At 41.3% G+C, this 23974-nt stretch overlaps 1 protein-coding gene and 1 long non-coding RNA gene across 7 annotated transcripts in view; one reads left to right on the top strand and one right to left on the bottom strand.

Moving 5' to 3' along the window:
- Positions 1–361: 361 nt before the first annotated feature.
- The window catches only part of TRAK2 (trafficking kinesin protein 2), a 38631-nt gene continuing 15018 nt past the window's right edge, over positions 362–23974 (bottom strand). For 2 of the 6 annotated variants that reach the window (XM_075608636.1, XM_075608637.1), the window contains 14 exons: positions 20227–20286; positions 19560–19636; positions 18614–18730; positions 17435–17644; positions 15381–15459; positions 12374–12504; positions 12080–12154; positions 11146–11283; positions 10210–10289; positions 9430–9636; positions 8632–8930; positions 6731–7042; positions 6036–6135; positions 362–4661 (listed from right to left, as the gene is read on the bottom strand). In XM_075608636.1, coding sequence (XP_075464751.1) covers positions 3983–4661; positions 6036–6135; positions 6731–7042; positions 8632–8930; positions 9430–9636; positions 10210–10289; positions 11146–11283; positions 12080–12154; positions 12374–12504; positions 15381–15459; positions 17435–17644; positions 18614–18730; positions 19560–19636; positions 20227–20286 — 2564 coding nt within the window. In that variant the 3' untranslated portion in view covers positions 362–3982. Of the gene's footprint in view, positions 4662–6035; positions 6136–6730; positions 7043–8631; positions 8931–9429; positions 9637–10209; positions 10290–11145; positions 11284–12079; positions 12155–12373; positions 12505–15380; positions 15460–17434; positions 17645–18613; positions 18731–19559; positions 19637–20226; positions 20287–21389; positions 21583–23974 lie in introns of those variants that run through there. The other 4 variants (XM_075608638.1, XM_075608642.1, XM_075608640.1 and 1 more) reach the window with 4 other exon arrangements.
- On the top strand, positions 11155–15332 carry LOC142499381 (uncharacterized). Its single transcript, XR_012802662.1, has 2 exons — positions 11155–13867; positions 14880–15332. It is a non-coding gene; the product is annotated as an uncharacterized LOC142499381 (long non-coding RNA).

Genomic DNA, 23974 nt, shown 5'->3' with positions numbered 1-23974 from the left:
GTACAAAGATCAAAAATGTTTATTGACAGAAAACAAAAACAAGGTGTACAATATTCCGTATGCAACATGTGTAAAGCGACAATTCGGGAAATATTACAAATATTAAAAACGAAGTCTCTTTTTTTTTATCTCTTCAACAAATGATTTAACTAAAAAAAAAAAAAAGAAAGAACCCTTTATTTGCTCAGACAGCTTTGTGACACATATCTAGGGCATTTAAAAAAAAATGTAATTTAGCGTTCACAAACCAGGTTAGTAAGCGTAGCAGAAGATACAGCGCGGATACTCAACATTTATCAGAATTACTGAGAAGTCTAAAGTCCCAAGAAGATGACACTTAAATGTCATTTTGTTTTGAAGGTGCGTATTACTGTGTAATTTAAATGCCAAGAATGGTCACCCCGCTACTTTGAGAAACATTGGAAAGTACAGCAAGTAATACAACAGTTATATAAATAGTGATATTAATCTAAAGTCAAAGACACTACCCCTGATAATGGTATCTAGGGGTGCACAGGCTAAAGAGACCACATATAAACTTATTGCATGAAAATAATAGAGGGACGTAGGAAAGGGACTTTAAAAACTACTGGGTGATGACAGCTGAATATCAATATAATGCGGTGGAATGCATACGTGAGCTTTGGAGGGTGGCTTTATAATATTAACCTCTTCGCTGTCAAGAGGGACCTGCAACACCTATAAGGGTCTACGAATCACGAATCCCTCTTCACAAGCTAGGATTTAATTGCATTTCTATCTACTTCATTCCCTTTTGAAGCCTAAGAACAGCCGAATTGTGCAGCACTTGCTCTTGGCTACCACATTGTAACCTCCAGACGGTTTTCAGTGCCTCATTTCTATTTTGAGGCATCATATCGCTAGGAAGTGAAGATGAACCGTACGGCTCATTGCCCTCCTCTATAAAGAATACCGTTAATGAGGGATAGAGGGTCTCCCTTTAAGTGACTTAAAGCTATCTAGGCTAGACAGCATTTACTAAGGGCATCCTGTAAGCCTGTGTTTAGTAAAAGGTGTAAATAAGAAGGAATCCAAAGCATATATTGCGGTATGTTTCACACAACTGAAAATCTAGAAATGCCAAGTTTGAAATACAATTTAAGAAACATTTGAACTTGTGTGAAGAGGTTAAAGTTGCTTTAAGATCACTTTGCACCAGATATTTTGGCATTAGACAGAATTGTACTATTACAAAGATCACTGGCATTTTCCCAGCCATATTAAGAAGGGTGCCTCAAAAAAAACTGAATAAAGCAAGAAAGAGGTAAACACAAAAGTATAATGAAATAGACATTACACCACAGTTATATGGCTGTTTAAATAAGTATATAAACACAATATTGCACAAGCAGTCTCTTCTGTGAAATAAAAGTGGACCATAATTGAGAAACATGAAAAACCTGCAATCTGTTATACATTTGAGATGTTATCTTTTTCAGTATTTCTTTGAAACCATACACCGTATAAATGTGTAAAAATGTGAGCAGAATTGCTACAAAATATCCCCACCTTGTAAATATGAAAGAAGACTGCTTAGTAAATATGGTCCTCAATAGACACACCTAGTGCTTGAAGACACTCTACGACCATTGACATGAATGGGCTGTTGGGCATCTTCCAGTACCAGAAGGTGTCTTTATGGTAGAAGACGGCTTGGTAAATATGGTCCTAAATCCTCACGTAAAGGAAGCGATAACCATAGTTATGCTCGAAACGCAAGATCCCCAAGATGGGAACTGTCGGTGTACGAACCCTGCTTTCTTCCACCATTCAATCAGCAATGGGTGCCAAAGTTTATGAAGATAAATCAGACTAGACTGCATACAACCATAATGCACAGCTAGAAAGTAAATATATATTGCATGCACTTAGGTTAAAATCCACTTTGCTTTGGGTTTCCATTTTGTTAATTAATAACTATCTCAATATTATTTATCTGCTACTTGGAAGAAAGGAACATATCCATTCTAGATTACTCAAACACGGCACAGAAGAATGTTAACTGTGGTTGGTTAATATTTACACAAATGTACATAAGTTGATCATTTTGATATATTACACAGGTCTGTAGTCGCACAATGCTTCACCTTGCTTGGATTTGGTAACTGTAAAGACCAAGAAAATTTAATATACAGGAGGGCCTGGCCATAACAGCAGAGAATATCACCTTAAGTCAAATTGCAGTGTATGTAGGGCTGGCTTTAGAGGCAAACACACGGGTTTACCTAGCTCCAACCTCACTGGCATTCCTCTAACAAAGCAACTAGAGGCCCAGATCGACATAACTCAGTAACTAGTCTCTTTTCTCTACCCTGTGTGCTCCTTTGCATGTAATTTCAAAGAATCCCTGGCTGCAATGGGAGCATTGCATCCTAAGAGATAACGGGGAAAGGCAAGGTTGCATACCTGTCTGAGACACGTGAATGTGCTCACATGTGGTATATCTATTTGCTGTATACTCTACCTTGTAGGAATCCTTGCTGGAGAGGTGGGACACAGAAACTACAGACTGTTTCAAGACCAGCAACTTTATCCCCTGCACAAATTAGGTGCCCAAAGATGCAATATACACTTTAAATGACACGTAGAGTTGCTGGGTAAGTGCCACTGCTGTGTTAATGCCTGTGCGGTCTGCAACTCATTATAGAGCAAAGCTATTCTTCTTATACATAAATTCACAATACCTTCACTCCACTTGGTATGTGGGACAGCTGGCTTAAAGATACTGGTGTATCTGACCAGCATTTGCTTGTTTAAAAAGAAGACTGGAGAACATGGTGCGGCCCTTATATTATTATCCTGGGTTCACACTTGAGATGGGATGTGCAAAAATAGCACATCATCATGTTCTATAAATCAGAGAATTTTCTAACTACTGTCAGGGCATTGAGACACTGCAATAAGAAGGTACGTGCTTACTTCAACATTTACAGCCAATCATTGTCTAGCCAGTGTAATAACGTAAAATCAGAACACTTCCTTCTTCGCAATTGTGGCATAGTCTGGGCAAGCCACAAAGGGCTTCCATTGTTATACATAAAGACATCTTTTTTCTTTCTTTCATGGTCTGTACATTGACTTCTCCGCTCTAATACCATATGAGAAAAGAACAGTACAAAAATTATTTGTGCTTTTTTTTTTTGCTGGTTGAAGGAAGAAAATCAAAGCTGTCCCATCCTCAGCCTGAGAAGCCTGCAAAGCATTTCAGACACCTTTTGGCAACAAAGAATTAAAGAGACAAGGTGTCAACTTTCATATCCTTGTGCTGTGTCTCTAGACGGTCTGCGATTTAACCCTTTCGCTCCCAAGGGGGTCATTGACGCACTCCGCAAAATACGACTAACCTCAACATAGCTGGTTAGATGCTTATAATGCAAAAGCCACCGGCTACCATGGTCTCCGGGGCTTCTTCCGGCTACCCTCCTAGTCCCGTGCAGGTGTATTTAATGCGTTTCCTTCCCTGTCCCATGTGCATGCAATGTATTATTTTGAACTGGCTCATAACAAAAGACCTTAGATGTATGATACACCTCTAAAAAGGTTAACAGAAATATTTATACAACACGTTGATCCTCATAATGCCCAACACTTTAGGTAACAGTTCTAGCTTTGGTTCCAACTTTGCTATATGGCAAAGTCATCTCTAGCTTTACGTTTCCATCTCACAATGTTTTAGTATTATTACCAAACCCTTTTATGTAAATCTTGTTTCCCCTTTCCACAACTTCTGTGACAAACATTTCTGGTTCCTTTTAGCTTCGACTCCTACTTTGTTCATCACTCTTGATTAAGGTCTCGTTCTTTTACACAAAATCCACACTCTGTATCCTACTCTTCTACATGCTCATACCTTAGACAACCCTTCCTTTACAAAACAAAGGGGGAAATGGGAGCGGGGGGGAGAGGGGGCTCCTTCTCAACACATGAAGTGTTTGTCAAAAAATATAAATGTTCTGTTCATTCAGTCTTCTTTTAGGCTACCCATTTTTGGAGATGAAGTGCACGCCTGGGGTACAAGTCCCCCAATGAGAGCCGGGAGACTCTGGTTTCTCCTTAGTCCGACCATCAGGATGCTGCCTGTCCCAACAAACACAGCAGACTCTTGCCGTCTCAGCCCGTTACTTAGTGCTGGACTGTGCCCTTTGTCCCCTTCTGCAGGATGGTTGACCACTCTTGCGATACCCAACCGCTTCAGTCGCTCTACCAGATTTACCTTCAGCTGCCCCAGGTCAGGCTGGTTCCGGGTGGGTTTCAGACCATACATCTCCTGCAAAAAGCTCTCAGCCGGTCTGGAGATCGCCAAGAAGTTTTCAGAGGGATTTGCCCGGGGCTCGAAAGTCAAAGGGGACAGACATGGAGAACGAGAGGGAGAATTAGGCGGGGTAGAGGGGAGAGGCAAGTTGTTTGGGCGCTGGGGCTGCGGCTTCTCTGAGACGGGGGTGCCGTCTACCTTGGCAGAGATCCCTTGCTCCTGCAAGAGTTTGGCCAAGTTGCTGGCGCTGCTAAAGGTGGTTTTGGAATCTCTTATTTTGCCAAAAGATTCCCCTGTACTCAGCCGATAGGACATAGCAGGGGAGCTCACCACTGTGTTTGTGGTACAGGTGCTGCTGCTTCCAAAGGATAACGGAGTGTACATGGAGCTATTAGAAAGAGAAACACGCACATAAAGAATCAATATAATGCACTTGCACTCATCATGTACTGTATAGATTAGCTTAAAGGACCAACATGTACTAATAGTAAAGACATATTTAAGGTGTTTCATCTGGGTGATTGATTGCCTTTTTAAGTGAAACATTTTTTGCTGGCGCCTACAGACTTTTGATAGGAAAAAAAGTGTGTGCCGAGCACGCGCATAAAGTGAAACTTCTTTGCGTTTTGTCACACAAATTTTATTTGCGATGGTGATGTTTTTAATTAAAAAATCAAAACACAATTTTTGTGACAAAACACAAAGCATGGAAGTGTGACTTAAAACGCATGTGCACGGCACACACACGGCACACACACACACACACACACCACACACCACACACTTACTATAAATATAGACGTGCAAATAGCTAAAACATGCGTTCTAAGTCAAACTTCTTTGCGTTTTGGCACTGAAATTGTGTTTTGATTTTTAATTAAAAACGTCACCATCACAAGTACAATTTCTATGACAAAACAGTGACAAAAGACAAATAAGTTTCACTTAAAATGTGCGTGCTTGGCACGCACACACTTTTTTTTATTTTATTACCCAACCCCGATAAACACACATGTATTTAAAATAAATGTTTAAAGTTGGTTCCTAAAAATGGTAAGATGAGATGGAGGAGTCTGTTTTCTTCTGGCTGCTCCCTTTTATCTGATGTCACCGTGTTCAACAAGAGTTTGCACAAGTTAAACTGCCCTCTCTCCCCCTCCTCATAATTATTATTGGCTCCTTATTTAAGCCAGGGTGGGATATGGGTCAAGAAAACACTTGAAAATGACAGACTGTCCCATTCAGGAGCACCAAGAAAGTATACTTAATCTCAAAAGACACTAAAGCAGTCAAATATTTGCTTTAAAGCAGGATTACATTTTAAATGATTAGATTATTAAATTCTTTACAAAAAGTTATCAGGTACTGCACTTAGCACTGGTATTGGAGGGAAACCGACAACCCCACAATTGCAATATCTAGGCGGCAGGAATTAAAGCATACCCTACATATGCACAACGTCTCAGCAGGGCAAGTGTGTATCAGAGCTATATTCTTTGCTTTTGAATGTGTGCATTTATTGGGAATTTTGAATTTGAATGGTACATGAGATTGTGAGCTTTAGTCAGGGTTGAGTTTGCTATAATGCCAAGATTCAAACCCAGGACCTTTCAAAAAATAATAATTCTTAATACTTTATCTTTTGCACTCCAATTAGATCACCTTAATGCACAGTGCAACAAGGATCTTTGCCTATTTATTCAAATAAATATATACAATGGCATTCTGCTTGAGCATCACAGATTCAGAGTCATCTGCTCACCTGGGGGTCACCTGAGTGATGTCAGAGGGATGCAGGATGTGGCAGGTGGTAAAAGTGAATGTTGAGTTTGTGCAGGACAGGCACTTGCCCGGGTTTGTGGCTGCATTGCAAAGGATACAAACGAAAGGTTATTTGCAAAGTACAGAAAAAGGGCAAAAAAACTTTTACAGCACAAAGAAAAGATGCATCTATGTGTATTTATCCAGCAAGGCTAATGCACAGCAAAAACAAATGTGCATACAAACATACAGATATTTTGGTACATGTTTATAAAGCGGTGTTATTCAATAGGACACCTTACATCTCATTGAAGTGACTTATGGAATAGCATGGTTTAGCATTCTCCTAGGTTTATTAAGGACCATATTTAATATCAAAATCTCTTCTTCCCTGCTTAAGACAAATGGCACAGATTACCCAAGATGCACTGAACAGGGGACTGATACATTTTTGGCACAGAATAGGCTCAACAAGTGAATATACAGTAAGCAACTTAACTGTGCGTTATTCAATGGCGTATACATTGGTACCAAAGCATCTACTTGATTGGAAGGTTCTGATGAGCTAGCTACAACAAGCTTAATATTATAAATTCCTCTTAATGGAGAAACAAAATCAAGATCAATGCGATCTGTCACTTTGATATAATAGGACAGGAGAAGTCAGACTGCTAGAAACAGGATAAATGCGCTCACATTTCTGTTCCTCACCAGAAGTTGGAGCAGATGACGTAGAGATAGGTGGCAGGAATATCCCTAATGTTGGCTTAGGGTTTGGCATGTGATCTTCCCCTTCTTTTACTTGAAATGTTATGCCTCCATCATCCTCCTCCTCCTCCTCCTCATCATCATCATCTTCCTTCTCGTCTTCCTCCAGGTCACACAGGTGGTAGACAGCATCCTCTGGTAGGGGCTTGAATCCTTTGGTCATCACTCCAGGTCGAGGATCCAGAATGGTCCCCAGGTTAGGCTGAGCAAGCTGCTGCCACTGATGGAGGGTCTGGGAACCTGACCGGTAAGAGAAAGGTGAGGGCTTCTGAGGCGACTGAGGTTTTAGAAGCACCATCTGCATCCATATATGTATATAGATCAGTGATTCCCAACCAGGGTTCCGTGGAACCTTGGGGCTCCTTGAAGCAGTCTCAGGCCCGGGCCATAGAGGTGTGGGGAGAGCGGAGGCGCGCTAACGCTGAGGCTCGCCTGCTTCAGTCAGCTCGATTGCACGGACTTGCAGGCGAGCCAGCGTGCGCGAAGGGAGCCGGGGGGAGGTGGTTGGAGGCGGGGCAGTGACGTCGCTGGGCCAATCGCCCGCGACGCACTGACGTCAATGTAACGACGCCGACGTCACAGCGCCGTAACGTTGACGCTGCTGTGCTGTGATTGGAGGTTTTCAGCCGACAGCGCGCTGAAAAACAGCTTGGCGCTCGGCTGAAACCTCCAACTCGTCAGCATGCCTGCGGACGCTCGCGTGAGCCCCCTCTCATTCTCATTCTCTAATTCTCATTGAGGATGCAGGGGCTCAGCGCGGAGCTTCCGCACGCCTCAGCACGGCCTGTCTGTCTATGGACTCGGTCTCAGGGGTTCCCCCTATGGACCACAGACCCCCCCTCCCCCCCGCCTCCGGGGTGTTTTTTTTGGTATGTATTTTGTAGGGTGGATTGAGAGAGTGGGGTAATTGACGGAAGGTAGGGGCGAGTGAGAGAAGAGAGGGTGTGAAATGTTGTGACTGACCCCTGTCGAACCTAATATATGTGTCAGCCAGATAGGGGTTCCCCGAGATTTTTCGAAATACTTCAAGGGTTCCTCCAAACAAAAAAGGTTGGAAATCACTGATATAGATGATGGATGTAGAAGTGTGTGTGTGTAGGGGGTGGGAGATGTGGTTACAAGTGTATGATGGACACACGTAGTTTCAAAAAGAAAATAACGTGATCTTAATTATAACCAAACAACTATGGTGTATGCAACTCTCAATGTATTACTTCCTGGTAAAATATTTTATAAATAAATAAATAAAATCCCCCCCCCCCTTTTTTTTTAACTACTCTGGTGCCGGTGTTCATTAAAAAAAAATTGAGATGTTATTGTATATTGAATTTTCTCTCTGCCATGCTGCACGGCGATGCATAAATAACTTTCTACTGAGGTGTGTGGCCATTTCATTATATTATAATATAATGCAGGGGTGCGCAAACTTTTCTACCTGCGTCCCCATGCCTGCTCTCCCCCTCCCCCCACTCGGCTCAGTCGTCAAATGACGCTGTGGGGTCATGTAACGTCACATTGCTATGGCAATGCAACGCCACATGACCCCGAGGCATCATTTGACAGTGGGTTGCCATGGCAACACATTGCTGGAAGCCATGATAAGTGAAGTTATAGAGCCCCAGCGCAATTGACATTTAATTTAAATGCCTTCAGGGAAGCGCGGGGCCTCTGTATCCCCCCACCCCCGAAAATATCGCACCTCTGATATAATGCATATAGCGAGACAAATATACATACACACACACATACTTATGTGTATGTGTAACTCGCTCTATATTTTGCAGGAGACACACATACACTGCATATCTCACAGTATTTTAGACTCTCACCCTCCAGGGGCTTGACGATTTGTAGCTTTTCCGGCAGGAGTGTGCGCAGCGAGCAGGAGGTGCTGGAGAAGTCGGTGAATTCGGAGTGGTGCGTTGACATGGAGCGGATGCTGCCGGTCGGGGTGCTGTAGCCACTGCTCTCCCTCTCCTCTTCCAGCACCTTGATCTTTTGCTCCCACTCTTCCCTGAAGAACTGCTTCTCGCTCAGGTAGTTCTGCCGGCGCAGGTGCAGCCTGTGCAAGGCCGTTTCCAAATCTGTGTCTCGCGGACTCCCTGGCTGCCTGACATTTAGGGGGTCTCTGTAAGAGGCAGGGACTTTGCATTAGTGTGTAGTACACAGCAGCAGAGGCCGTATTGGTCTTGAGAAGATCTAAAGCTGCAGTTGGTGATAGACTTTCATGGACTAACATGACAAAATGACAGTAGGAGTCTGAATAATGTGCAGCAGTGAATTTAGGGGCCGTCATGTGGGTAAAATACGGGGTTCTTAAATGTGCACCAACATAAATTGGAGTTAAAGTCTGGAGTCTTTAAAGCTTTCACTGTTATAAAAATAGTTTAATCATTTTGCTAATTTTGTCCCTGACATTTCTCACTCAACTAAATACAGTATGAACTCATTGAAGTTAATGGGATCTCCAAATGGCATCAATGAATGAGCTCCTTTGTGACGAGCTCTTTATAATCAAGGAAAGTACACTACGGCAGTTCCAAACTTCTACTGATTAGTGTTGCAAAATCTTTGCTATATTACAATGGATGGAAAACGTGTTCTAAGAATGCTGAACTGATACCTACTTAACAAGTTCTCTCTCTTTCACACCTTCTGCATTCTCACATAAGGAGGTGTTGGGATTCTTCTGCTTAGACTCAAAAAGCAACGCCGTCATAACCACGCCCGAGCGGTTTGAGCCGGGTATCTGCAGAGGAGGAGGTAAGGAGGAGGATCGGCAGCGAGCATCATTTGCTACTTTGACGGTATCGAAGACGCGTTTCGGTTGGCTCCTCAAGAAAAGAAAAAAGTGAAGGAGCTGTTAATTTTACATCAAGCAATATATTGTCAATGGACTTCAATCTGAACTTTGTGATCTATTCCCTGAATTGCAGTGCCATACTGCAAAACCCCAATTAAACTCCATTAAAACGATCTCACTCCTTCATTCCCTTACACGTCTTTAGCACTGTAAAAGTATGGTTACCATGAAAAACCTTAAGGGAAGCCTGTGTTCAGCACCATATTTACCCAGGGAAAAGAATCCCCCTAAAAGCATTGATGCTGTTTTGCAGTGGTTCTCTAGCAAATACCCCTTTAATGTCGTACATCTGCAGCTGTAATCATACATTATGGGTTTAGTATTTCATGGAGGCCAATGCCCAGTCTGGTTAACCAATAAGGAATCACAGACACTTCGTAAACCTCGTTAGTGACACATGCGCTAGTAGAACATAATTTCAAAATGCTATAATGCACTTCTGGAACTTAAGGGTAAACCTTGGTATTCTCAACCCTATAACTTGGGATTTCATGAACTTTGTTTCTGTTTTCTGCAGCACCCTGGCAGGCAGACGGGCCCTTACTTTCGTTCTCCCAAGAATGAATCTTCATCCAAACTTAGCTCCCTCCGCATGGTGCCCTCAATCTCAGCTGCCAAGGAGTCCTGGGAAAAAAAAATACACAGGACTATTTCTTTGGTCACTTTTTCTACTGCTATCCATTTTACCCCATATAATACCAAAAATTGGAGTAACTCCACAGCAATGCGTCAAGATAGAAGGTAAGCAGAACGTTTTTGGATTGTTGCTTTAGAAAAACAACAACTGTGTAACAGTGTATAACCAATGTAAATACTGGTGAAGATTTCCAGATGTGTCCATTCACAAGAGGGATAATTCCTACGGAGTGAGTATCTGAAGACTAAGTATGTGATACTGGCCGCGGTTATCACAGTGACATGTATATATAATACAATGAATTGGGTAACACCAAAGGCGCCTGGAGGCTATGAAAACCCCTGTTTCCTCTCCCCTGTGTCTCACTGCTGCCGGAGAGTCCAAGTATATATAAAATGCGACCCCCGGTTCCTGGCTCTATGAATACAATCAATGCGCGGGATGCACAGTTCTGTGATACAAAAACAAGAGTACTCACTCCATTGACTGTTCATGTGGGTGTATTGGCGTGCTCCAACCGATGTAGAAAACAGGCAAAACGTGGTGTATAGGCAGTGCACTGCTGCAAAACAGGACTGGATGGCCGGTGTATTGAATACACAAAATGTAATGGCACATACAGAAACAGACAAAGAGATCCACTAACGCGTTTCACGCTGTCAAGTAGCACTTTGTCAAAAGCGCTACTTGACAGTGTAAAACGCGTTAGTGGCTCTCTTCATCTGTTCCTGTATGGGCCATTACATTTTGTGTGTTCAATACACCGGCAGTCCAGTCCTGTTTTGCAACAGTGCACTGCCTATATACCACTTTTTACCCCATATAATATATGTGTCTTCTTACCACAGGGAACACGCTGCAGGACTGTGGGCGCCTGAGAAGTGCAGAGGGGCTGGATTTGCATCGCAGCATCTTCACCTCTTCCTGAGCTTCCTGCAGCATCCCCTGGCACTCAGCGGTCCGGTCCTGCAACTCATGCAGCTGTAACCGGAGAACAGCAGGGTAAATAAAGGCTACAATATCAGATCTGATCACTGCAGTGGCTCTATAACAGCGCCACTCGAACTCAAACTACTGAAAAAGCAGCTTCATAAACAAATGACAAAATACTGGTGGCTTATACATCTGAGGACAAGAAGGTGCACTTACAATTCCAAAGTTAAAATGCCACGGGTGCTCGAATATCCCCAGGGTGGTGGACTTGCAGGGAAATTACAAAGAGATATAGTAAAGGTGCTCAAATACAGAGATCAACATTTTGGTCCTGTCGTGAAACATCTATCTCTGTACTTCAGCAACTTTAATATATCTTTTTGCAAGTCCAGTGGAGTGCCGTTTTTCTTTCCATACGTAGGCTTATACATCTGAACAGTGGTAATAACTGCAAAGTAGACCTGTTCCCATTAACGGCACCTACGCAGCTGCCTGTACAAACATGGGTCAAGTACTACTTCTTTAGCTATTCATTAGAGTGCGAGTGTGCTGATTCTGCACTAGCGCACGGAACTCCCACTAAAGTCAATGGGAGTGTGCGTGCAGTAGTGCTCGATAGGTACTAGCACACTCTAATGAATAACCTTCCTAGATTCTTAAATAATAAATACATTGGGGTTTGCACATGACAAAGGTAGATTCCATAGAAGGGGAATAAAACTTGGTTCTCTCAAAGTCATTTACAGGAATGTTCTGATCTCCAGTCCAACAGAAGAGGACTCTGTAAATACGACTTTATTTTTATACACATTATCTAACTTTGTTGGTTAAGGGAGGACCTCACCTCAGCAGTCAGCTGTCTCTGAGCTTCCTTAGACGCCTTTAGGTGAAGTCTCAGCTCCTCCTTTTCAATTGCACTCTACAGAAAATGCACACACATTTGAAATGTTAAAATGGATCTGCCCCGAGTTTCAATGTGTAAACACTTTAACTAGATCTATATAAACTCTTTTAAGTATACTTGCAACAGGTCTATAGAATAAAACATTACTGGGTAATAAAATGGTGTTATGAACTTCAGTTGTTCAATGAAGCACCCCATGAAACAGCACTGGCATCAATAGCCCTAAACACACACCTCTTTCAGTTTGTGTTGCAGGTCAACGATTTGAGTGAGTAGCGTTGCAATCTCCTCATGGTATCGGACAATTTCCTCATTCTTACTGGAAAGCTCGTCACTCAGCCTGCTGATATGGACATTGGATTCCCCTAAAACAAGAGCAATGCCCACTGTTTAAATGCCTTTTAGTATCAGAGTTCACTCAATGCTCTTATGCACATACCATCCCAACTGTCTAATGAGTAACTGTGTCCACTAAATCCTGATGGCACTTTAATCTTAATAGTGCCTAAAACATCAATGCATGTTTTTTTTTTCCTTCGGTGTATGAATATACATATAGCTTATTAAAGCATCAATGTTTTGGTGCCAACTGGGACCGAATTATTGGTATTTAATAAACTACCCTTTTGCACCATCTTCAAATTCCTGTGAGTGCCCAAACCTGTAGCACTCTGAGACAATGAGTAAAAATATATATGCTTACCAATAATGAAAAAACGCTATTGATGCAGAGTAATGTACACGAACAGATGCATTATTGGCAAGCATAGCTTTTGATCATGGTCTCAGAGTTCTACAGGGTTACTTTATGGTGTATGTTAACTTTTGGGGTTACGGATTACCTGTTGTAGCACTGGATTATATAATGTTTTTCACCATCTAGTATTAGAGTGCCCACCATTGCTATTTTTCTGTACCTATTCGTTATACACACACAGACACACTTATCCCACTCTAGCGACCAGGGGTAACTACAGGAATGTACCTAGATTTAACTTCTGGTATTGGCACAAACCAAAACTGTTTATTATTATTATACAGTGAAGTCTTCTAATACTAGTATATCATTAATGTAGAACAAACACGCTTTGGCAATGCCCCTGAAGAAGTGTGCGCATGCGCACGAAACGCGTAGGGTAAATTTCAGAGCTTGTTATTGACAATATTGACGAGATCAGCGCGTCAGAAGTGGATCGGAAGCAGGAAGTACCTCCCTCCCCAAGGCCCGCCTCCCAGTGACGGAACATCCGCCTGAGGAACGCGGAGAAGCGCAGGAGCACGTTTATGAAAGCTCCAGTGTTACCGGAGGACTGTGTATTCTTTGGCGGCCGTTATCCATTGTCTGATTACATCATCCAGTCTGTGAGTAGGGTTCCGATTTTAACCCACCGGACCAGCGATCTTCTTGTCAATCGCATATCATCAATTTTTATTGTTTTATATCTTATATTAAATTAGCTTTTTAGAATTCCAGCCTTGTCACTGTTTGTCTTATGTTTGTTTTGTTTGTTCATTGTATAGGTGTGTCAGTCATTGTTGTATGTTCTTAGACAGTGGAAGTCGTAATCAATTGCTGGAATTGTTGCAATATATTTCTTTCTTTGTTTTCTTTCATATCACGCTACACCCGGAGGAATCTGTATCTGGTCAAGCAATTGAAGGGACTTCTCTTTGGACTTTTCTCCCAATTCGTATTGAATTTCCAGGACATTTACTGTTATTGGACTTGTAAGGCGCCAGTTTTTTTTCTTTTATTGTTCCCATTTTAGATTTAACATCTGGTATTGGCACAAACCAACACTGTTTATTGTTATTATACAGTGAAGTCTTCTAAGACTAGTATATCATTAATGTAGAACAAACACGCTTTGGCTTTAGAAAGTATATTACTCAGATGGGTAACCAGTGGCATGTACCTGCCAAATAAACCTGCCTACGTGCAATTCTGAACGAGAGCAGTTTACATGGAAATCCCTTTAATCTTCAGTATATTATCTTCGGGGCAGGGATTTCCTTTCCGATTGTCTGATTTTGCTGCGCTTAATGTATTATTATAATTCCCTGTACTGTATTCTTTGTGAAGCGCCGAGTACACTTTTGGCGCAATATAAATAAAGACATACAATATTAAAACCTACAAGTTAGATATTAAGCAACAGGCCAGCTACTCAGATAATGAGGCAAAGTTCTCAAAATGTATTCAGGGGTCGACTTAAGATTGTCACTTTTGTCTGATTTCACTGTAATGTGACACTCTGCAAAGCTGCATATTTGTAAGAATTCTGAAGCATTGTACTGAAGTAGGTTCCCTTACTGGCGTAGTACAATTCTCTGCTCTAATAACAAAATTAAATAATATTATATACCGTAGGTCTAAACAAAAAAATACTGAATCTGCTAAAAAAAGGTAATGTGTGTTAAACCGCAATAAAAAAAAAAAAAGTAGATTTATGACAGCTTGTTATACCTGAAATTCCACATACATCTCAGTTCTTTTTTTTACCCTTTAAAACATAAGTGTTTGAAATCAGATGTCAAAAGTCCTCTGTGAAAAAAATAAATAAATGGTTGAGCTAAAAGTTCTCTTAACTTGCAAAGAGTCTAGTTATCTTTCATGTGATAACTATCAAATATCATTAGGGGCTATGTATAAAGGCAGAGGTGGACCAAAACTGTGGCATTTTCATCCTGTGTCAATGTATCCAAGTGCTTTGCTTTCATTTTGCTTTATCTTCACCAGCGTGTGATACAGGGAGCATCAGTAGGAGGAGTTGGAGAGGAGAGGAGTTACCCAGTGCACAGATTGTAATGAGATTCATTCCATTTTGTCTCTGTGCGCCATGCTTTGTGCCTTACTTGTGCAAAAAAAAAAAGGCAGCCTGATCAAGTGGCACAAGTCTAACATTGTGCATCAGATGTAAGAAACGGCTTCTTATAATGGAACTCTGCGACTATTTACAAAGCTGCTGAGACTCCGTACACCTGAGCCGAGACATTCCCTCAAACAAAACAAAAATATACTTTGTGAGGAGGGTTGGACATTTTCTACTCCTCAGTGTGGAGGAATATTCTGATGATAAAAAAGGTAAGAGCATTTTTGTGAGAGAACCTCGTTGAGTCCCAGTGACGGGAATCAGGTTTAAATGGTCAGGAAAATATTTAGTGGAGATCAACATGGGATAAAGGTTCATGGCGGCTAAAAGCCTTTCCCAGTCATTTTTACTTGGTTTGCAATACTCACGGATTTCCTTCACACAGTCGATGACCAGTTGCTGCTCCTTCTCTTCATACGTTATGGTTTCTGTTGTCAGATGGCTAGCCTTGGAGAGAGAAATACAGGGCACTTTAAACATTATGTTTCCCAAGACAAGTCGTTGCTGTTTCTACTAGTATTGCCTACATACTGTAGGTTGAGGATGCCTTTGATGCAAAATAAAAAGGTTTGCTAAAATACTCTTTACATACGGCTTATTTATAAAACTTCACAGTTCTTTTCTTACACTATATTCTATGAACTCTAAAGTAATATGGCTTGGCACCATTTAGTAACATGGGACATAGCATATTAAGCATTCAACACCCAACAATTTCCAGCGAGTTCCCTGCTTACCAAAGTAGATTTGACTATTTGTATGTTATGAGATTCTACACACATGCAAACATAGTCCCTTGTTCCAGCAAGTAATTCATTTGAACATTTTATCAACACAGCTGGCAGATTAAGCTGAAGCAGTTTGATAGCAGATAAAGAGGCACTTCATTCTCATGGAATGAAAACTCCCTGAAGCAATCTCATGCTTTGGAATTTCTAATCAGGTCTCTCGATAAAGAGAAGGGTAAAGCAAGTCCCAGTGTGACAGAGAAGTCTGAATCGCACCGTCACAGAGGAATGCATTAATATGTTCATAGCCGTGAAAAAAAACAATTTTTAACGCAAGCCTAGTACTGTAGCTACTATAAAAGGACAACACACAGATGTAATATCCAATGAAGCTTTCGCCTCCGTTATCAGACGAGCTTCGCATGTGCTCTGGAAGCACTTGTTTCCGTTGTTGTGTAAACACTTTGCTGCAATGTGTAGCTGCAGGGATGGCCAGAAACGTGCACTACATTTATTTGTAAGACTTAACATATGTTACCAGGAGGAATACACCGAGATATACAGCTCATTGTCAAGTAGGTCCGGAGAAAGACACAGATCAAGTGTTTTTCTGAAGGGAGCCAGACAGGAATTTAACAAACAAGCTTGTGTGCTCAAGAACACTCTACCCACTGCTCTACATCTCTGATTCATGGCTGGGTGCATGATGTTATTCTAAGCCGTGTGCTTGGTTGCACAAACACTCTAAACTGTAAGAGAGCGGAGGGCGTCCATAAATAGAACAGGCATTTTATTTGAAAACCTCTCCCTGAAAATAAACATTTTGTGTGTGATAGATGATAGATGGATAGCTCTCTCTCTCCAAGCTTCAAATTGCAAAGCCAGTATAACCAGCCTCACACTGATGAGACCCAACAGGTCGAAATAGCTGTCTGTGGGTAGGTTTACTGGCTATGCATCTTAACCTAGGCTGTGCAGAAAAGCTGTGCAATGCAGCAAGCATAAGCTTATAGGGGTTCATGTCAAAATGGATTTGAAGCAAAAGGTGGCACTGTGTGCTCATTTGCATGTCATTTCCCAGAATCCCTTGCTGCAGTGGAAGTGCTGTGTGATAATGGTGAAAGGCAGGGTTGCAGACCTGCCTAAGACATGCAAATGAGCATACAGTAATATTTCCATCTAATACACCCTCATTATCCAAAAAAGGTGGCGATTCATCCCATAGTAGGCTGGATAAATGTAATTACTGTCATACCCCAATAACATTCTGTCCACCAAGGAGAAAAACTATGGGAAGTGTTTGCTAATAGTTAGCCAATATTATGTCTCCTATTTTTATGTCACGTGCATTACTGCTGTAAAAAAGTGCTAGGTACATGGATGGTACTATACAAATACATAGTAAGTTTTGCATTATATGTTACATTTTAATTTAAGAAGCTGTTGCCCCAGAAATGCTGTTTTAAAGCATCTGTGTAACCAAGTTTAAGTTAAGTGGGTGACTGGTTAGCTCTCTTGCAGACAACTAGAGTAATGGTATCCAGCCTGGGCTACAGCTGTTCCAAGTTGCTCTGTCCCCTCTCAGAGCTCAAGAATCTTCCTATTGGTTGCCCTGACAAGTATGAGTAGACCTGACACATCAGGCAGATAGTTTTTATGGACTGTGGAGTGTGGCAGGTGCTCTGGTTATGTACCCTTGAGCGCAGTGCAAGGTTCTCCTCCTCTAGCTCCCTCAGTTTTCCGTTCAAGTTGTCCAGCTGCAGCAGGCCATGGGACAGGCTGAATGAGTCGTTGGAACGTAAGGGAGTAGAGCAGCTAGAGTCTGTCTCGCTCTCCTCCGAGGCGATGGACACGACTCGGAGCAGGTCGTCCTTCTTGGACAGCTCGTGTTGGAGTTGGTTAACCTGCGGAAGAGAGAAACATAATGTAAAGGGTGCAAAGAATCACTCCATAAAGGTATTGGTGAAGGAGGGATATCATGGATATAATAGGCTGTTTTACATACAAGGGATATAGTGTAGGTTCATATTTACAATGTTGTGCTATTCTGTTCACAATGGGCAATAATGTGTCTTCTGGGCCCGGAAGGTATCTTATGGAATAGTATCAATAGTAAATATATGCCATAGTGGTTCAACACTGGTGTAATTATTTAAGGTAATGTATTGCTTATAACTGTAGCCTTATTATGTAAGGCTATCATTATAGAACATAAGTCAGTGGAGTAGATGTTTGTGCTAGAATAACATGATGTATGAGGGCTCTAATTACATGTGATAAGGGTAGAAATGCATACGATAAGGAGCATGATAACAATATGGCAATAAATGCACTCTACAAAAGGGTGTAATAAAATTCGAACTGCATTATTTAAGATCAACAAAGAGGCTGCAGAATGTAAGGTATGCGAGAGTTCATAGAATCACTACATATCATAATGATACATAAAAGAGAGGATCAAATAAAGTTGAGGTTACATATAAGTCACTGTCGTTTTAACAGAGGAATTCTCATAACCTGTATACCATGTGTACTGGACTAACTACAATACAATGTCATGGATCATTAATCACTGGTCAATAAAATACATAAATGATCCATCAACGTTTCAGGCAGGTCCCAATTCCACCCAAATTCCTGCCCACGTAGTAACACCTTCTCAGCAGTTTTAACTATTGCTCAACAATTTACTATAAATCCATTTACTAGAACAATGGACATTTCCAGGGAACATATATTCATTGCTTTTGGGTTAGTGCAAGCAACAGAAAAAAACTAAGGGTATAAGTGGGTGCTGCTGTGTTGTAGCCACATTTGGCACTGAATCACTGTTGGATGCAAAATGTCCACGAGGTTCTTTGAAGATCACTCACATGATCAAGGGCCTGTGACAGCTGCTCCTCCAAGGACTCATTCTGCTCTGTCAAGACGTGGTTCCTTTTCAGAAGGGCCTGTCCGATACGGGCGGCTAGTTCCAGGTCCCGGTCCCTCTGTTGACACGAGGACAAGAAGGATTACTATGTATCACGTTTATTCTAATCATTTGTACAGGCGGAAGCGGCCTTATTACTCACAACTGGGAGAACCAGTTCTAAAGCAGCAGAGTTATGTTATCACATTGTGTACTAATTGAAATGTACAATTTCAAGTTCGTCCTTTCAGATCCTGGCTTTTGTTTACATTCATTGTATCTTTTTGTAATAAAGCATTATATACGATTGACAGAAAACAAACTACTGTACTACTTTAGTTTTTGGACAACATAGTACTATATGTGTACATTAAAATCATGAGGCTGTTAAAGCAACAGTCCGCTCTGTTTGCCCTTTCCACCCTGCATTAAAGGAGCCTTCCAAGTAAATGACCCCCTTTTTGTTCAGCATAGGTGGGAAACGCATTGATTTCAGCTCTGGGGACCCCCTGACTCCCGAGATACTTACCTCGGTACGTGCTGCTGGTACTTCCTGCTTCTTACATTTCCCGTGGCATGCGGGCCCAATAGGAAGCCTGTGTGATGTTGCGGCTTCCTATCGGCCCCCCCGTGCTGCCAGAGATTTAACACCCAATTTTGTTTCCCCAGCAGGGGGTAATATCGAGGGGCACCTTCAAAGGTAAGTATCTGAGGAACCAACGGAGTTCCAGGAGCTGAAATGAATTCGGTTCAGCGCCCCCTGCTTCCCACCTATGCTTCAAGAGACAATAAAGGGGTAGGCGGAACCAAACCTATGTGTTCTCTTGTCATACTGTGCTGCATCCCACATTGTACTGCGGAATATGTTGGCGCCATACAATAATAATAAATAATAATAAGGGTCTCACCTCAGCAAGAAGATGGCTCACCATGTCAGTATCATTATAACTTCTGCTCATCTGCTCTACTTTTTCAGAGCCGAGAGCTGCAATGAAAAGACAACGCAAAAGGAGGGCTCAGGCAGGATGCTGAGAACGGAGAGGTTTCAGAGAAGATATATCACTCCGGTTATATTGATACAAATATTTGCACCAAGACAGAATTAAGATCAGCTTGTCTAATATTACGTCATTGTACCTGTCCAGTGGCCTTGCTCCCTCCCATCCCATCTTGTAAAGCAGATCTACGGAAACCCAAATCTTCGCAATAAAATAAAAAAATAACAAATAGATCCCAAAAAGACAGATTGTGACGTTAAAACCTCTCCGAATAACAGCACCCAATTCAGTCCCCTACTCGATAAGGAGAAACGTGGGGTAACAGTTAACGATGTATTTACTCACATTGATTGTATCTCTATATTGATTATGGGGTCTTAGAAATGATCAGTGGCTTCTCTTGTTAGATATAGGGAGTGTGAAAAAAACATGGCTCTAAAGGTGGGACACTTTATTTAGATTTGCGCTATATCAAACTTTTTTGGGAAGTGTTTGGGGGGGATGCTGAAAGGCACACAATAGACATTTCTATAGATGTTTTCTTTATGACAGGTGAGAAGAGAAAAGCTCTATTTACCTTGAGGACACTGGCTGGATTTATACAATTCATGCCGTGAGGAGGGAAGCTCAAGAAAAGCTTGAACAGCGAGAGAAGAGAAACAGAAGAGAGAAAAAAAAGAAAGACAGAAAGAAAGAGAGAAGGTAGTAGAGAGTCAAAAACAATTAGAAGTGTTTGTATAGATGTTGCATCAAAGTAAGGATGTGAACAAGACAGCAGCATGTCACTGGCCCATTGCACAATCACCATCACAATCATGCCCCCAGAGTGTCTCAGTGAGTCAAGGCAGGAGGGGAACCTGGTTCAATTCCCAGTGTCAGCTCCTTGTGACCTTGGGCAAGTCAATTTATCTCCCTGTGTGCCAAAAACAGATTGTCAGCTCATCTGAGCATGGACTGTCTGTAAAAATCGTATGTGCTGCGTATCACGCACTATACTGTAATTGTGAAGCGCTTTGAGTCCCATTGGGAGAAAAGCACGATATGAAATAAAGTTAATTTTATAAAGGCTTCTGTGGGAATATATCTTTGTTAAAATGTAGTAAAATAGTATCGGCATTGGGACTAATTTTGAAGATCACGGTCTGCAACTCTGGCGATATCCACAGCTGACAAACTAGCATTCTTGAAAGTTTACTAGTAAAAAACTATTGGCGAGAGACAAATCAACTAAACCTCATTCCTTCTTTGCAGTATTAACCGACATGCCATATCTTTACAGATTCTTCACTATAAATGATGCAAGCTACTGCACAAGCCCACAAACTCTGCCAAACGCATATATTCCATATCGATGCACAAATGAACCCGTACCAAAAAAAAAAAAAAAAAAAAAAAAACAATTAACACCACTCTGGCAGAAGGTAGTATTTAAACCGTACAATGCCTGACTGCCTGCATCCATATTTCACCATTGGAATGGAAGAGGTTAAAATGTTTACATACAGATTCTGCATGTGATCTTCTAACATTACAATACTGTACATCAGGTGACGGAAGTTTAGATTGCAAGCTCTCCGGTGAATCAATGTGCTTTCACACTAGACAAATGGCAAGAGCAATGTTGTGGATTGTTGATGTGCGAGATGGCACTGAATGGGTTAATTTACATTTAGTGACACTGCCTTAACGCAGATCTCCAGCAACACACACATGGCTAAAAAATAAATAATGCAAGCTCACCTTGCAGTGTATAGGTGGCCAGAACCTCTTCATTTTGGTTGAAATCCAATTCCTCGGCCTCCATTGTTCACATTCTACAGTAGATGTGCACAGAGAAGGCACAAGAGGGGAAACACCTGCGTGGGATTGCAGGCTTAGTCCTGGAGTGTCAGGAGCACTCCTGCAGACTGTCTAAATGGAGAGATGTTGGGCTAAATTTATACGGGGTGTTGCAAACTTTCCCTCGGGCATCTGGGGCCATAAAAAGAAGAGGAGCCCTGCCCAGAACAGAGAAAAAAAAACCAAGGTGCCGCTCCTCAATATGACCTGTGCGCTCAATACTTTTATCAGACATAGGTATTTAACCCACTTGGTGCTGGAGAGGATTGAAACACTGAAAATCACAGCTACTTGATAACATATACGTCAAGGGAATAGTACATTTTAAACTCTTTGTGCCATTACCAACCACACAGTTTAAACAGCTGGGAAAGAATTGACCTGCTAGATAATGAACTTCATGGTACAAGATAAAAAAATTAAATCGTTCTTGTTTTGCCACATAATTAAATTTTTCTGAAAAAAACAATTAAACCTTTTTTGTTTATAAAAAAACCAACAACAAAACAGAATTGCCACAACTACGATGAACATACTGTACTTCCCAGATTACTATACCCTTTTTATGCCTTTTCAGTTTCTATTCTTCAGATAGTTGAATACTGTACTTATCAAAAATAAATACATTCATATGGTGGGAAATTGAACACATGTTTTTCCCCACCCCTTTGTAAAATGTACGTTGGATTCCCAAATCAAGACGCCCAAGAGAAATGTATGACATTCCGACCATTTCTTGCTCTCTTCTACTGGGACAAAATGGGCCAAAAAAGCTGGTCTAACCCAAAGCCTCTCTCTAATGCTCCCACTATTCTCCAATCAACAATGTCCAGATGTATGTGAATACAGGAATCTCTCTTCTTGGCAAGATTTTTTTTATTCTGGAACATTAAAATCTTTTACTGAATTACAAACAAAGTATAATCTTCCCACTTCTTACAATAAGGCCGCGTTCAGTAGGATTGCGCACGCGCTTAAGCGCCGTGACGCACTGATGTAGCTGGGTGATTCCTGACCTGTAAAAATTTGCTGTTGCGTGCTGGGGGCAAACGCTCACGTGTCCTGGCCATCGCGCTACAATACAAATATATTTGTCTCCTCAAGGTGCTCCCCATTGACCGCTTACGTTCGGATGCACAATACATGTTCACATTGCCACAACGTGATGCATCGCACAGCGCTCAATCATTCTGGATGTGGCAGAAGACATTTCAAACTCTCTATGAATTTACCTAGGAATAGATTGGGAGAACTTTCTTGCGAGAAATGTAAAATTACTATATATGCTTAACTGGGAAAAAGAACTAGGTACATACCACTGAAACAATGGGAAGCCATATTAACAAACACCTCTAAAAGCTCAATTTGTAGTACTATAAAAGAGAATATAGAATCCTACTTTGTTGGTATCTGGTTCCAGACAGATTACATACCATATATCCACAATATTCCAATAGATTTTGGAGAGGATTTGGTGAATTTAGCAGAATGTCTCATATCTGGTGGTCTTGTCCCCAAATTTCCCAAACTTGGTCCCAGCACTTTGATTTGATCGAAGGACTAACCCATCAAAACAATATCAAGAGATCCATCTACAGCATTATTTTATTTAAAAAATCCCCCAAACGGTTTTCCAAATATTTACTTCACACATTACCAGCCACCAGATATCTAACTTCTGGAAAAAAGACGAATCTCCACCACCGACTATGATTTTCCAAGAATTAAATGAAACTGATCTTATGGAACGTCTCATAAGTCTGTTAAATGGATCTTGTGATGAATTCTGTGAGATTTGGCTCCCCTGGGAATCTTCAGAATATCAGCATTTGAACATGTAAATGTATTTTATCTGAATTTACCCTTCATCCCTATTATTTTTTGTATCCCTCCCCATTCACCTTTACAATTGATGAAAATGTTCAAAATAAAGTTGTTTTTTAAATTCGCAGATGTTTGCTTTAGGATCTGTTACTATACGTGATCAATGTATTTTAGCAAGCATTACAAAAAAAATCCATAGTTTCTGCCATATTTGACCATATCACTGTCTGTACCCCCCTACCCCCAGTGTAATGGCTCCATTTGCCTCATTGTGCTTTGTTTTTCATGGTCACAGGGTGAAAGAGTTAAATGTGTTGACCAGCAAAAGCCTCACCTCTGACACATACACATAATAGTGATTCTGGAGAAAGGGTTTTCTTATCAACAAAGCCAGGCGATTATAGGAAGGAGCGTCAACAGGTGATTAACCTTTGCATTCCGTCACTGATTGAAATGGACAATTGCAGTTACAAGACAAGATAAACTGCTAACAATACACGAACACAATAAAACATGGCATGTTGTACAAATACACACACTTTATAGCAGTGGTCTAAACGTGTTCTAAACGTGGTCCCCGATTTAAAAACATCGCCATCATTTGTTTTTTAATGGGATCGAGTATATTTCGCAGAGCGAGGACTTGCGAGCACCTGCATTTC

Source organism: Ascaphus truei, chromosome 7, assembly GCF_040206685.1.
Source record: "Ascaphus truei isolate aAscTru1 chromosome 7, aAscTru1.hap1, whole genome shotgun sequence".
Classification (NCBI taxonomy): Eukaryota; Metazoa; Chordata; class Amphibia; order Anura; family Ascaphidae; genus Ascaphus; species Ascaphus truei.
The sequence above is the reverse complement of the archived record's forward strand: the minus strand, read 5'-3'. Positions and strand labels throughout refer to the sequence as shown.